Below are 16,520 nucleotides of genomic sequence, written 5' to 3' on the forward strand. Positions count from 1 at the left end.
TTTTAAACCAGAGGTTCTCAAATTCGGTCCTCGGGGGCCCACACAGTGCATGTTTCTCTTTCATCCACTAGGGGACACTGGAGTCCTATACAGTAGGGGTGTGAAGCTTGCAACCGGAGGTGTGGCACAATCTAAAATTAGCATTGTCTGCACAGCCGGCTCCTCCCCCTTCACATCCCTCCTCCCTCAGTTTTGAAAATTGTGCTAGGAGGTAGCACATGGAGCTCTGAGCTTCTGACTTAAAAACTCTAAAAATCTGTAATAAGGGCTGGGTCAACCTAACAAAAGGGGGACAAGGCTGCTTAATATGGGAGAGACAATGATCCCTATTGAAGGGATCTGCATCTCTCTACAGGAGATCCTCTAATCCAGGCACAGTGAGTACTGGTTGTATGATAAAAGGCCCATGTTAGGTTTTTATTTTTTCCCCCCGGTCAAATAATCATTAGGTCACCGCAGCGGTCACCAGCGAGCAGAGACTGAGCGGGGCTGGAAGAGCGCGCCGGGGGGGGGGGTGGTGGTGTATGACTAATCTCCCACACTAAACAGCCTCTGACAAGCGTCGCTAGCGATCCCGGAGTGGAGCCGGATCATGCAGCGTGTGTGGGGAGACACTAGCAAAGCGCCGCTACGGGACTTAATCACAGCGGTCCCGGAGCGCGCGCGGCGGGGGGCAGAGACGCTGCAGTGAATTCCGCGCGGCTGGGGAGATCTCTCAGCCGTGTGAGAGACTGTCTGCTGCAGCCAACAGAACGCCTGCCTTAGTATTGCCACTGCATCGTCGAGTGGAAGTGCGACAGTGGGGACTGGTCTGACACTGCGGAGGTTAGTGTTTCCTGATGCCGTTCTGCAGTGCACATGTAACAAGCGTTACAATAGCAGCATTATATATATATTGGTAACAGGCTGCATTACTGATAAGTTTACCTGGGCATAGAAAGGAAGTTCCCAAAGTTCTTCAGTGACGGACATTTTAATTATTTCTAAGTGGCGCCATCCCTTCCCCCTCGTATAGGTACCAAGAGAGATGTTATAATGTTGCAATAGCTCCCTCTGCTGGGGAAAGTAGATATTGCGAAAAATACTGAGGATCTCCTGAACAAATACTTTTACTTTACATTTATATTTTCAAACGGACTTCTATTACAAAGATCCTGTAGAAAATACAAGGAAGCAGGCGGATACAACTTGGTCGGCTGGTGTTTATAATTATTATTTATTTAATTTTATTTTTAAATTTATTTCTTCTTGTCCTATTCCTTTTTGCAATACAAGAGAGGGAAGAGTAATTCCAGCCGGATCCGATACCCTTGCTTCCGTCATCTACCGCAGTCTTTCTTTTCCTAGTTTAAAGGGGAAAGCACTGCGTAGTACCCTGGTAGGGGGTTTAAACAGACTTGTTATGTTTGTACAAAAGATAACAAAACGAGCACGCGTGTTGGCAGCTCCGGGGTGTGCGACTCCAGACAAGGACGCTACACCTGGGAGCAGTGCTCAGTCTAGGTCATAGGTGAAAGACCTTGCAGATAAAATCTCCAAGGAGATGGCGGAATCACGCAAGCACCAATCACAATGGGCTGCGGGGCTCTCAAGAACGATGAAAGAATTTCTCATCAGATTAACACCGCCCGCACAAGCAGAAACAAATGTGCGCAAGGTAGTTAAAAGACCTCCTCCTATTGTACCAGAATCAGAGGATGATTGAATCTAACCTAGATGCCAATTCTCCAGAAGAGGACACGGCAATCGCGGGTATTGATTCCTTACTCTGACGTGGTAGAAGAGATCCTAAACTTTAATGTGAAAAAAGTTAAGGAGCTTGAGGATTTCGAATTAATCAGATTCCAAAAAACAAAAACAAAAAAACAAATGCATTCAGCGGTGTTTCCCATTCCTACATCTCTCCAATCTCAGAGGCTTGAAAGCAACCTGATAAACACTTTACATTTCCAAAGCGGTTTCAGGTAACTTACCCTTTACCTAACGGTGTAATGGATACGTGGGAGACTCCACCAGTAGTGGATGCTTCCCTAGGAGGGTTGTCAAGGATGACAATCTTACCAATACCTAATATCACGGCTTTCAAAAAAAAAAAAAAAAAATGCTTCCGATTGTAAGTTGAGACAGCTTTAAAGTGAATTTTCGTAGCAGCAGAGGAGGCACGGAGACCTACGATCGTCTGTGCTTGGGTTAACAAGGCCATGGGAGCATGGTCTGGACGTATTGTACAAGCTATTGAAGAGGAGGATAGCTTGGCATATATTACCCAACTGGCGGAACATATTCCAGAATCCGCTGCATACCTGTGTCAAGCCTCAAAGGATATTAGCAGGATAGCATTGCGCATCTCTGCATCGGCCATATCTGCTAGATTGATTTTATGACTACGAGAATGGCAAGGAGACTCTGACACCAAGAAGGCGGTAGAACCCATCCCCTTTGGGAGTGAAATGCTTTTTGGTCCAGAGTTGGACAAGTGGATTTCGCAAGCTGCAGCAGGGAAGCCCACCTTTATACTTAGTCCTTATACGAGAACCACTCCACATGTTAGGAGAGGTTATTCGGGACCAATGTATAATTAATTTACATCACAGTCCTTTCGAGTCTAAGGAAGAGGTTTCGGTACACAAGCACATGGAGGCAGAGGTAAAGGCCGCTCACAGTCAAATACCAGAAAGCAGGATAAACCTGCTGACAAGACCGTGGCATGACGGCCTCCCATCTCTTCTGGGATCCCCCCTTAATGGGCGCGTGTCTGGAAGGGTTTCGGGACATCTGGGCCAAGACCTCACCAGAACTTTGGATAATTTCCCGGGGTACAAACGGGATTTTCAACAGAGGCCTCAGTCAGTTTGATTACAACAGGATTGCCTCGGTGCCCTCAGAAAGAAGGCACTACTAACAGCACTTTAAAAATTGCTATGGTCAGAGGTCATTATTCCAGTTCCCGCCTCGCAGAGAGGAAAGCTTTTCTATTCCACTCTTTTTGTCGTGCCAAAGCCAGACGGGACGGTCGGACCGATACTCAATTTCAAAGTTTTAAACCAGTTTCTAAGGAGCTGCAAATTCAGGATGAAAACAATCCAGTTGGTCATTGCAGGCTTGGAATGAGGCGAATTCATGGTATCCATGGACATAAAGGATGCATATCTGCATATCTCACTCTGGACTCCTCACCAGGCTTACTTAAGTTTCGCACTGGTGACAGATCACTACCAACTCTGGGCCTTGCCGTTCGACCTATCATCGGCCCCAAGAATCTTTCCGAAGATCATGGCAATCATGGTTGCAGGATTGAGACTGTTGGGGGTCACGATTATACCTTATCTAGACTATCTACTGATCACAAGGTCCAGGACCTACAGAGAGTAGTGGCTCAGGTACTAAGGACACAAACGATTTCTCTAAACCTCTGTGTGCAATTTCTCGGGCAGATGGTAGCGTTGTTCGAAGCTCTCCAGTACGGCAGACTTCGTTCTCGACCATTCCAGATGAACCTCATTGCTCAGGGAGTGGTTTCGCATTGGCTTCTGCATCGAAGAATCCGATTTACACCGCGCATGCGAACCTCCTTAATTTGGTGGTCGTTGCACAGGAATCTCGCAGCAGGCAAGAGATTCTGCATTTGGGATTGGAGGATCCTAACAACGGACGCCAGCCTCAGAAGTTGGGGTGCCATCTTAGAGGAACATCAGTTTCAAGGCAGATGGACGTTACTGGAAAACAGCCTACCCATAAACATTCTCTAACTCAGAACAGTTTACACGGCGCTTCTCTTAGCCGAAGACCTCGTCATGGGTCAACACTTAAGGATACAGTCGGTCAATGTCATGTCGACGGCTTACATAGACCGTCAAGGAGGAACAATGAGCAGGAGGGCGTTAAAGGAAGCCATATCTTATTGTAGGCAGAGAGGCAGAACATCATCCTCTCGGCAGTGTTCATTCCAGGTGTGGAGAACTGGGAAGCAGAGTATCTCAGTCGCCAGGCCATGCATCCGGGAGAGTGGTGATTACATCAACGGATTTTAGACATGGTGGTGAGGAGATGAGGTCTACCTCAAGTAGACCTAATGACGTCGCGACAAAACCATCAGCTGCCCAAATCATTGTCCAGGACAAGAGATACAGCAGCAAAAGGAGTGGACGCATTAACACGTCTTTGATGTTACAGGGAGGGTTTACATTTTCCACCTTTCCTACTCATACCCAGGGTTCTGAAACGGGTGAAACGAGAACGAGTGTGGGCAATTCGGATTGCACCAAATGGACCCCGCATTTAGTGGGTACTCCGACCCGCGGGGGTTACTAGCGGCAGATCCTTGGCAGTTGCCTCAGAGTGAGGACCTGCTGTCTCAGAGACCATTCCCACACCCAGACCTAAACAGGCTGCGTTTAACGGCGTGGCTATTGAAACCCGGATCTTACGGAACGGAGGAATACCTGGAACGGCCATTCCTACGATGCTTGCCACCTAGGAAGCAGGTCACAGCCATGCACTGCTACAGGACTGGGTAGACGTACATGGAAGGGTGTCAGGAACGTGGGTAGAGTTCACAGAACTTCCACGTATCCAGATTTCTCCTTTTCCTTCAGGCCAGGCTAGATGTAGGACTGAAGCTGGGCTCTCTGAAGGCTCAGATTTTGGCTCCCTCCATCCTGTTTCAACAGAGGTTAGTATCCTTGCAGGAGATTCAAACCTTTTTACAGGGGGTGCTGAGGCCCACCCCCTTTTCGTTCTCCCACTGCGCCGGGGGACTTACATTTGGTGTTGGTATTTTTGAGATCACCAACTTTTGGGCCGTTAGCAAGAACATATCTCTCTTGGAAGGTCTCACTGTTGCTTGCCTTGGCTTCGGCCAGGAGGGTTTCTCAGTTGGGAGCCTTATCGTATAGGAGTCCCTTTTTAATTTTTCATGGGGGTAGGGCAGAACTCCGTCCGAGGGCAGATTTCCTACCTACGGTTGTTTCAGGGTTTCATGTAAACCAGCCAATTGGGGTCCCATCTTTCCAGGGTCTCACAGATGGGGACGTGTCCTTGGATGTTGTCCGAGCCTTACGGGAATACGTACAAGTTACGTCGTCCTTCAGAAGGTCGGACCATTTGTTTGTTCTCTATGAAGGGCCTGAGAAGGTTTGGCCAGCATCTAAGCAGTCTTTGTCTAGCTGGATTAGACTTACCATTCGGCAAGCTTATATATTCCTGTGGCAAACAGGTTCCGGTTCAGACGGGTGCTCATATCACCCGATCAGTGGGTGCCTCATAGGTGGCTGGCAGCGGTACTTCCACTACTCAACTTTGCAGAGCGGTGACGTGGTCCTTAGCCCACATGTTCGCGAAATTTTACAAGTTTGATACTTTTGCGTCCGGAGACTCTAAGTTCGGACGTTTAGTCTTGCAGGCCACCGACAGCACTCCCTCCCTGGGGGATAACTTTGGGACGTCCCCTACTGTATAGGACTCCAGTGTCCCCTAGTGGATGAAAGAGAAAAGAGGATTTTGGTACTTACCGATAAATCCATTTCTCTGAAGCCTCTAGGGGACACTGGACGCCCGCCTCGGTGCTGTCAGTCTGCTGGGTTCACACTTCCTGTTCAAAGGACTCTTGTGACTCACGTAGTTAGTCCCTGGACTTTCACAAACAAGGTCATAGGATCAAATCACATTGTGGCTCTGTGCCTAATATGGATTTTACAAAGTTTGACCAAACAGCGTTGATTTTCCAGTTAAGAGTTCTTGGGTGCTGTTTGATATGTTGTACGGTTCGGTTCCTCGCCATGTGCTATAGTATCATGTCCTATTCTCTCAGTCAAATTTTCAAAACTGAGGGAGGAGGGATGTGAAGGGGGAGGAGCTGGCTGTGCAGACAATGCTAATTTTAGATTGTGCCACACCTCCGGTTGCAAGCTTCACACCCCTACTGTATAGGACTCCAGTGTCCCCTAGAGGATTCAGAGAAATGGATTTATCGGTAAGTACCAAAATCCTCTTTTTGCAGGTAACCCAGCAGGTGCATAGGTGTATTAATTACTCACTGACACATTTTAAAAGGTGGAGCTAATTATTTCACTTGCGATTCTGTGAGGAGACCTGCAAAACATGCACTGTGTATGCCCCCGAGGACCGAGTTTGAGAACCTCTGTTTTAAACTATCGATTGTGGATGGCCAACCCTAGTCCAGACGCTGTGGGAGGGGGTGAATTAGCCGTTGGTGTGTGCTGCCAATGTGGAGGAGAAAAACTATTTTAATACACTAAAGCTAGGGAGTAGTTCTGTAAGAAAAGAAGAAAACTGTGTGTCAGTTACTGTACAAGCAGTCTATTCTCTCTCTGCAAGAACAACACTGGAAAGGATTGTCTCTTTGTTGGTGCACTTTAAGAAAGAGGTGAATAAAATTAAAATATAACTTTTAATGTCGTATAATTAAAATGCCTAATGATGTGAAAAATTACAAGACAAACAAATAAACAATATAATGAATAAAATTGGATCTCAAATTCACTTATGTGTCTCTTTATTAGATTTGTATATTTTGATGTGTGTGCAAAAACTTATATGGCCAATCACAAATTGTTAATTACTTACGTATGGATTGTAACAATTGTGTCTGCAGTCATAGTGGATAGTTTGTACTTTTTAAATGATTATGACTGCAGACACAATTGTTACAATCCATACGGTGAGATTTCCTGACTGTGTGTAGCAGATGATAGCGCTGCATCTGTGGCATATAAACACAGGCATACATCACTGAATCGAATCAGCACGTTACACAGATTAGCCCTGATACCTGCTTCAGATACCTCATTGAATAAGGAGATACAGTGGATGACTTAAACCTACTGAATAGCAATAGCCTGTGATCTCAGCTGCAACTGTTGCAGCTTTTGAAATAAAATAGTTACATTGTGTGAGTCACTAAACTGATCGGCTACACCAAGAGCAGGACGGACTAATAGTAGGAATGATGCACACATGCTTGGCTGGAAAGGAATAAATGAACTGCAGTCATTACGTTATATGAGACGGGCAGAACATTAAGCCCGCTACAGTATTCAAATATTGGCTAAAGACAGCAAATATAATAAGCAGACATAGCAAAGAGTTCATGTCTGCTTAGTATAAATAGACATTCAGTTTGGCAACAAGTCCGACATAAGCGTGACATCATTAGGTTTACTGTACTTAGATACACGCAATACAGTATTACCGGTAATCATCAGTTGTCTCACAGCTTCCGATCCCTGACTGTACTAAATAATACAGTGACCAGGAACCTTGTCACTACAATGCAAAACTTAATGCATTGCAGCGTATTTTAGACAACTGAGAGCTATTAGCTCATATTAATACTCAGTTATAAGGTCATGGTACATGAGTCGGGGAATTGAATATTAACATTGAAGTCATCGCGGCAGGAAGTGCCCCAATCAATCTCCAGGAGTTGTTTAAATATCAGTGCAACATCATTTAACACCGTATGGTGTCAGATACTACCGGCTCATTTAAAATTGAAGAGCCAAGATATTCACCGTATGCCGAATCAGTAGGGTTGACTCCATGTATACACGAATAGCTGTGAGCATAGAATAAGGGTTTAAATATTCACCCCTATACAGGCTGTATGATATTGCTATAGTGTTACCATAAACTATAAGCAATTCCACTGATTCAGGGGATTCAACAAATTCATGTGCCCCTCAAATATAAATCAGACTGTACTATTCATATGAATGGTGATATATTTAATGGTGTCAATTGCTACTGGCCCATTAAGAACCAATAGTACTTTCACCATATACAGAATCAGTGTTGCTGGCTCCATGTGTGTATGAACAACCATGAGTATAGAATAAGGGTTTGAATATACAACCCTACACTAGCTATACAACATTGCTATATATTCCTCTATAACTCTGATACATAATATCTAGCAATTTAGAGTGAATTCCAGCTAATAAGGGTCAACAATAAGTAATTAACAATTTGTGATTGGCCACAAGTTTTTGCACACACATCAAAATATACAAATCTAATAAAGAGACACATAAGTGAATTTGATATCCAATTTTATTCATTATATTGTTTGTTTGTTTGTTATTTGTTTGTCTTGTACTTTTTCACATCATTAGGCATTTTAATTATACGACATTAAAAGTTATATTTTAATTATATTCACCTCTTTCTTAAAGTGCACCAACAAAGAGACAATCCTTTCCTTTCCAGTGTTCTTCTTAAACTTTATTGTCTATGGCAGCACCCCCTAGATAACACCACAAATTGATATACAATATATAAATTGGGGATTTATATCATATACTCAACTTATTGTCAATTTGTTATAAGTCTAGTGCAGAGGATCTCCAGTCCCCTTTTCCCCTAATCTGCCACTATTCTCTCTCTGCACAGACACTTACAGGACAAAGACATGTACATAAAATAGCCCATTACAGGCTGAACATAGTACTGTCATTTTATTTCTGGAGCATGCCAAACACTGCTTGCTTGTTCTACACAGAAATGCTCACACTCGTGCAGTACTGAGATTGTAGTCATGTATTCTTAATGAAGATTTGTCGGGAAACCCAATGAAGTGCATTAATATCACACAGCATGACAGGAAATCCTGCCCAGTCCTCCAGCAGGATGGCAATACAGGCAGGGTCTTCATTGTGCCATCTGAGCTTCCATGGCTTGCGCTGTCCACTCTGGTGCCGTCTGACTGATTTTTTCTAGTAGGTTGTTGACTTGGAAACATAAGGACTGGATCTGTTTGTCCCATGTAGGTAAAGCTTCACGAGCTAAAAAAAACAAGAGTCCAGAATATTGAAGCTGGCTTACATCATACAGTTCAATAAAAGGTTCATTATCCTGATGATCTGTTTAATTTCAAGCATGTCATTTCTGAGCTGTAACTACAGAAACAGGATATCACCTTCTATAGGTAAACCTTCTGCTCAGTTAAGCTGGGTACACACTGGAGCGACAGGCATGCGTTCCAACATCGGATTGAATGCCCGTCAGCCCAGATTGTGTGTACATACTTGAGCGATGTTAATGAAGTATGGAATGCTCATGTTCCATCCTTTATTAGCATAATAGGGGACTCTAGCAATATCGTCAGGTTTGATATGCAGCAGACGTCACTAGCAGGAGCGCACATACTGGGCATACACACTGAGCGATATGCCCTGTGGGTCATGCTAATTGGCATATTCGGCCAATATCGCTCCAGTGTGTACCCAGCTTTATCCAACCAAGGTCTATGATGCTGTTTACATTTCACCTCTACGCTTGAAAGTAGCTGATATATATCATTGCAGATGAACGTTTCATGAAAGAAGAAACGTGCAATACTACAACACTTAGGGGGTAATTCCAAGTTGATCGCAGCAGGAATTTTTTTAGCAGTTGGGCAAAACCATGTGCACTGCAGGGGAGGCAGATTTAACATGTGCAGAGAGAGTTACATTTGGGTGTGGTGTGTTCAATCTGCAGTCTAAATTGCAGTGTAAAAATAAAGCAGCCAGTATTTACCCTGCACAGAAACAAAATAACCCACCCAAATCTAACTCTCTCTGCACATGTTATATCTGCCTCGCCTGCAGTGCACATGGTTTTGCCCAACTGCTAAAAGATTTCATGCTGCGATCAACTTGGAATTACCCCCTTACTTCCATCCCTATACAGTGAGTTCAATTAGGACTTTTGCACTCTAGTGTGCAAGTATCCCAACAGGTCATGTTTTCAGGATTTCTGTAATATATTTATTAATCTATATTGCTTTGTTAGTAATTATCCCACCTGTTTCAACAGAGAGATCCTGAAAACATGACCTGGTGGAGGTACTTCAGCAAAAGACCTGTAACCCCCTGAATTAGACAATGATTATCTGGAGCAAGTAGCAAACATATGTAATCTTAGTAAGAACTAGTAACCCAAATAAAAGAGCTAGGAACAATACCAGTCTATGTGCTGCCAGTTAAGAAAATAAGATTTTGGTTACCTACCGGTAAATCCTTTTCTCACAGTCCGTAGAGGATGCTGGGATCCACATTAGTGTCATGGGGTATAGACTGGTCCACCAGGAGACATTGGCACTTTAAGAGTTTGAGAGTGTGGGCTGGCTCCTCCCACTATGCCCCTACTACCAGACTCAGTCTAGTAACTGTGCCCGTGGAGACGGACATCTTCGAGAGAAGGATTTTACACAGATAGTGGGGAGATTCATACCAGCTCACACATACAAGGCACATCAAGCTAACTAGCTTGAAACTCAGCAACCGCTGAAACATTACTTACCAAGTAACAATGCAGTACTCATCAACTAAAATGGAGTTGTACTGAACCAAATAATGATAGCAGGAAAACAAAGCGCTGGGCGGGCGCCCAGCATCCTCTACGGACTACGAGAAAAGGATGTATCAGTAGGTAACCAAAATCCTATTTTCTCTTACGTCCTAGAGGATGCTGGGGTCCACAGTACCATGGGGATGTACCAAAGCTCTCAGAACGGGAGGGAGAGCATGGAGGCTCCTGCAGAACAGATAGACCAAACTTCAGGTCCTCAGAGGCCAAAGTATCGAACTTGTAGAACTTTGCAAACGTGTTTGACCCAGACCAAGTTGCTGCTCGGCAAAGTTGTAACACCGAAACACCCCAGGGCAGCCTCCCAGGAAGACCCCACCTTACGAGTAGAGTGGGCCTTAACAGACGTAGGACACGGCAATCCCGCCGTAGAATATGCATGCTGGATAGTGAACCTGATCCAGCGAGAGATCGTCTGCTTAGAAGCAGGACACCCCATTTTCTTGGGATCATACAGGACAAACAGCGAGTCCGATTTTCTGTGATGAGCAGTCCTCACATAGATTTTTAGAGCCCTTACAACATCTAAGGACTTTGATGAAATTGAGGAGTCAGTCGCAACTGGCACCACAGTAGATTGGTTGATATGAAATGCCGACACAACCTTCGGAAGAAACTGCTGACGTGTCTGAAGCTCAGCTCTATCTTCATGGAAGATCAAGTATGGGCTTCTACGTGACAAAGCCCCCAACTCCGACACACGTCTAGCAGAAGCTAAGGCCAACAAAGTGACAACCTTCTACGTGAGAAACTTGACCTCAACCGCCTGTAGAGGTTCAAACCAGTCCGACTGGAGGAACTGCAACACCACGTTAAGATCCCAGGGCGCCGTAGGTGGTAGAAAAGGAGGTTGGATGTGCAGAACTCCCTTTAAAAAAAGTCTGAACCTCAGGGAGGGCAGCCAACTGTTTCTGGAAGAAAATGGATAGGGCTGAAATTTGGACCTTTATGGATCCCAACCTCAGGCCCATATCCACACCTGCTTGCAGGAAGAGGAAAAAATGTCCCAGTTGAAACTCCACCGTAGGAAACTTCTTGGACTCACTTCAAGATGCATATTTTTTCCAAATACGATGGTCATGTTTAGACGTTACTCCTTTCCTAGCCTGTATCAGGGTAGGTATAACCTTGTTTGGAATGCCCTTCCGAGCTAGTATCTGGCGTTCAACCTCCATGCCTTCAAACGCAACCAGGTGCTCCCGAAGAGGAAGAGGCTTCGGCTCTTCTAGCAGTAGATCCGCGTCCCAAGACCTTCATGGCCAGTCTGGAGCAATGAGGATCGCTTGAACCCTTGTTCTCCTTATGAGCTTTAGCACACTTGGAATGAGTGGGAGTGGTGGAAACACGTACATCGACTGGAACACCCACAGAGTCACTAGGGCATCCACGGCCACTGCTTACCTGGAACAATATCGCCGAAGCTTCTTGTTGAGATGAGAGGCCATCATGTCTATTTGAGGTACACCCCAAAGATCTGTTACCTCTTTTAACACCTCCGGATGGAGACCCCACTCTCCTGGATGGAGATCGTGTCTGCTGAGGAAGTCCGCTTCCCAGTTGTTTACTCCCGGAATGAAGATTGCTGACAGCGCCAATGCGTGTTTTTCTACCCAGAGGATGATTCTTGTTACCTCTGACATTGCAGCTCTGCTCTTCGTTCCGCCCTGTCAGTTGATATAAGCCACTGTCGTTCCATTGTCCGACTGCACTTAAATGGCCCGATTTCTCAGAAGATGGGCCGATTGGAGAAGACCGTTGTAGACGGCTCTTAGTTCTAGAATGTTGATTAGCAGGCCGGCTTCCAGACTTGACCACCCTTCCTTGGAAGGTCTCCCCTTGAGTGACTGCACCCCAGCCCCGGAGACTTGCAGCCGTGGTTAGAAAGATCCAGTCCTGAATCCCGAACCTGCAGAATCCCTCCAGAAGGTGAGGTAGTTGCAACCAACAGAGGAGTGGAATCCTGGCCTTTGGTGGCAGACGTATCCTCTGGTGCATATGTAGATGGGATCCCGACCACTTGTCCAGGAGATCCAGTTGGAAGGACCCAGCATGAATCCTCCCATACTGTAGAGCCTCGTAAGAGGCCACCATCTTTCCCAGAAGGCGAATGCACTGATGAACAGACAACCGGGCTGGCTTCAGGACATCCCGGACCATTGTTTGTATCACCAATACTTTTCCTCTGTAAGAAACACCCTCTGCACTGCCGTGTCGAGGATCATTCCCAGAAAGTACAACCTCCTGGTTGGTTCCAAATTTGATTTTGGAAGATTCAGAATCCAACCGTGTTCCCTGAGCAGGTGGGTCGTGAGAAGAATGGACTGTAACAGCTTCTCCTTGGACGATGCCTTTATCAGCAGATCGTCCAGATATGGAATTATGTTCACCCCCTGTCTGCGGAGGAGAACCATAATTTCCGCCATCACCTTGGTGAATACCCTTGGTGCTGTGGAGAGGCCAAATGACAGAGCCTGGAACTGATAGTGACAGTCCAACAATGCAAATCGGAGATAAGCTTGATGGGGCGGCCAAATCGGAATGTGGAGGTACGCATGTTTGATATCCAGTGATACCAGGAACTCCCCCTCTTCCAGACCTAATATCACCGCCCTTAGAGACTGCATTTTGAGCTTGAACTCCTTCAAAAAGGGATTTAGCGATTTTAGGTTCAGAATGGGCCTGACCGAACCATCCGGTTTCGGTACCACGAAAAGGTTTGAATAGTAACCTTTGTTTTGCATATGAGGAGGGACCGGTAAAATAACCTGTGCCTCCACCGACTTCTGGATGGCAGCCTGCAGGACAGCCCTGTCTGCCAGCAAAGCTGGTAAGCCTGATTTGAAGAATCGGTGAGGAGGGAGATCTTGACATTCCAGCCTGTACACCAGGGACACGATATCTTGCACCCAGGGATCCAGGCCGGACGACACCCAGACGTGACAGAAATGCCTGCGTCTCGCTCCCACCGGCCCCACCTCCGGGGCATGCAGTCCACCATCATGCGGAGGACTTCGGCATACCTGAAGCAGGTTTCTGTTCCTGGGAACCCGCAGCAGCAGGTTTCTTGGATTTGGGCCGACCTCCCCTAAAGAAGGTGTTGGACGGTCTGGCCTTTCGTGCCTTGGCAGCCTGAAAGGGCTGTGATGCAGTTGAAGAAAAGGGTTTCTTCGTAGCAGGTGCAGCTGAGGGAAGAAAAGGTGACTTACCCGCTGTAGCCGTGGAGATCCATGCATCTAACGCTTCCCCAAAGAGAGCCTGACCTGTGTAGGGTAGGGTCTCCACACTTCTCCTGGATTCCGCGTCGGCAGACCACTGTCGCAGCCACAGTCCTCGACGAGCCGAGACAGACATGGAAGAAATTCCTGCAGCCATGGAACCCAGGTCTTTCATGGATTCTACCAGAAATCCTGCCGAATCCTGAATGTTACGCTAAAACAATTCAACATCAGATTTATTCACAGTATCCAAATCTTCAAGTAACGTGCCTGACCACTTTACTATAGCTTTGGCAATCCAAGCACTGGCAATAGTGGGACGTAGTATAGCCCCTGAAGCCGTGTACATGGATTTGAGTGTATTATCAATTTTACGATTAGCCAGCTCTTTCAAGGCGGTGGATCCTGGAACAGGTAAAACCACCTTTTTTTGAGATTCTGGATACAGACGCGTCAACAATGGGCGGGTTTTCCAATTTTTCCTATCCTCCACAGGGAAAGTAAATGTCACCAGGACCCTTTTAAGTATCTGGAGTTTTTTCTCAGGGTTTTCCCAAGCTTTTTAAAAAATAGCATTTAATTCTTTTGACGCAGGGAAGGTTAGCGAGGCTTTCTTATTTTCAGTGAAGTAAGCCTCCTCAACCTGCACAGGTGTTGTATCAGTAATATTCAACACATCCCTAATGGCCTCTATCATCAACTGCACCCCTTTTGCAAGAGATGCTGCCCCCCTCAACACATCCCCATCACCGTCCTCCGTGTCAGAATCGGTATCCGTGTCATCTTGCACAATCTGTGCAAGAGCACGTTTTTGGGAATATACAGCGGGGGGCCCTGAGGTACCAGAACTGAGCCAGACTGCCATAGAGTACTATAAAGCCTAATTTGCAGATTCATTCTGTGCAACCCTAGTAGAAATCTGAGAAATCATAGATGTGATAGAGGATAACCACTCAGGCTCCCTTGCTGGTATCTGTGCTAAAACAGTGCAATCCTGATTACATGGAATGGGATCATCCTGGGAGGACATATCCTCTGCAGCATATGACACAGAGTCCCTGGACATAGCTTAATGGGGACCAGACACTACACACACACACACACACACACACACACAGAAGGGCAGACAGAGTTTCACCCCCAAGAATGGCAAGAGAGAGACAGACAGAGATTGGAGCCAACCCACACACAGCGCTTTTTAGGTAAAGGGAGACCCCAACCAGCGCTGACTGTGCACCTTAATAGGTTACACAGCCTGTATACAGCCCCCCCCCCCCCCCCCCCCCTTCTACAACTGCCTGGTAACGTGAGAGATAGCTGGAGTTGTTCTGGAGGGACTTGCTCTTCACTGACAGCGTTGTGCAGGCAGGAAAATGGCGCTGAACGCTGCTGGGTCCACTCTGAGAAGCTCCGCCCCCAAAATGGTGCTGTCTTCCTGCTCTTCAGAAGATTATACTGGAAGCAATCCAGGGACCCTGACAGGCTGGAAGGTCAGTGTAGGCGCTGGCTCAGGGCGCCCCTCACCGCGCCGCACTATGTACCGCTGAGCCCCGGAGCGCAGTTAGTACTGCGCTCCATATCCTGTTGCCGCCATCTTCACACTGGCCCCCCGCTTGCTAGGGGGGTCGGTGACTCACTCGCCACCAATCTTCTGGCTCTGTAAGGGGGTGGCGGCATGCTGCTGGGGTGAGCGATCCCCTGTGGCGGGGAATGATCGATCCCCTCAGGAGTTCAGTGTCCTGTCAGCGGAGATAGTGGCTCAGACCCTGCAGGGCGGACACTATTCCCCCCCCCCCCCCCCCCCTTTCCTTCGTCCCACGAAGCAGGGAAGCTTTTGCCAGCAGCCTCCCTGTAAAATTATAAACTCTAAAAAACGTTTGTAGAGCTCCCCTAGCTGTGACCGACTCCTCCGGGCACATTTTCTAAACTGAGTCTGGTAGGAGTGGCATAGAGGGAGGTGCCAGCCAACACTCTCAAACTCTTAAAGTGCCAATGGCTCCTGGTAGACCCGTCTATACCCCATGGTACTAATGTGGACCCCAGCATCCTCAGAGAAAATCTGTAACATTAAATGGAAGAACTTATCCCTAGGTGTACACATTTCAAGAACTCAAAATCTGCTTCCACCTATTAGCTGCCTGCAGATAATGTGGTCATATGCTAGAAAGTTGCAGAGCAATCCTTAAGCTATATTTCTGAACACCACAAAGTCAAACAATTTTTTTTGTGAATAATTAGTTTTTTTCTATCAGTCTGGCCGTAGAAGATATTTTTGTAATAAATTACAGATGTGTCCTCATACACTATTGCTGCAGTTACGCATTGCTACTGGCACACCAGGTCCTTGTGCAGAGTGTATTTTGCCCAATCACAATGCCATGCAGTGGACGTGGTGTTTTTTTTCACTGCCAAGGCCTATTGTGCTTGCTATGTAAACAGATTCAGTCTCCGTTGCACACAGACAGACAAGTGTTGCATATCAAATTAATCAGTACAGTCTTGTGAAGTGGTTGTGCAGCATCCAATTGTGATGAAAAAGATGCTACACCGTTTGGCTCACCTATACTGCATGGTGTATTGAGGCTATATGTATGAGTACGTATATGTACCGTATATACTCGAGTATAAGTCGACCCGAATATAAGCCGAGGCACCTAATTTTACCACAAAAACCTGGGAAAACGTATTGACTCGAGTATAAGCCTAGGGTGGGAAATGCAGCTCTAGCCGTACACAGCCCTCAATGCCAGATATGCCCTCATACTGCCAGATATGCCCCCACAGTGCCTGATGTGCCCTCATGCTGCCAAATATGCCCCACAGTGCCAGATATGCCCTCATGCTGCCACATATGCCCCACAGTGCCAGATATGCCCCTCATGCTGCAACATATGCCCCACAGTGCCAGATATGCCCCTCATGCTGCCACATGTGCCC

At 46.4% G+C, this 16,520-nt stretch overlaps 1 protein-coding gene across 1 annotated transcript in view; it reads right to left on the minus strand.

The window, feature by feature from the left end:
• Positions 1-8,431: 8,431 nt before the first annotated feature.
• Positions 8,432-16,520, minus strand: part of COPS4 (COP9 signalosome subunit 4) — a 49,415-nt gene continuing 41,326 nt past the window's right edge. Inside the window, exon 10 of the mRNA XM_063919789.1 lies at positions 8,432-8,801. Within this exon, the coding sequence (XP_063775859.1) occupies positions 8,668-8,801 (134 nt within the window). The 3' untranslated portion in view covers positions 8,432-8,667. The remainder of the gene's footprint in view (positions 8,802-16,520) is intronic.

This window comes from Pseudophryne corroboree, chromosome 1, assembly GCF_028390025.1.
Source record: "Pseudophryne corroboree isolate aPseCor3 chromosome 1, aPseCor3.hap2, whole genome shotgun sequence".
NCBI lineage: Eukaryota > Metazoa > Chordata > Amphibia > Anura > Myobatrachidae > Pseudophryne > Pseudophryne corroboree.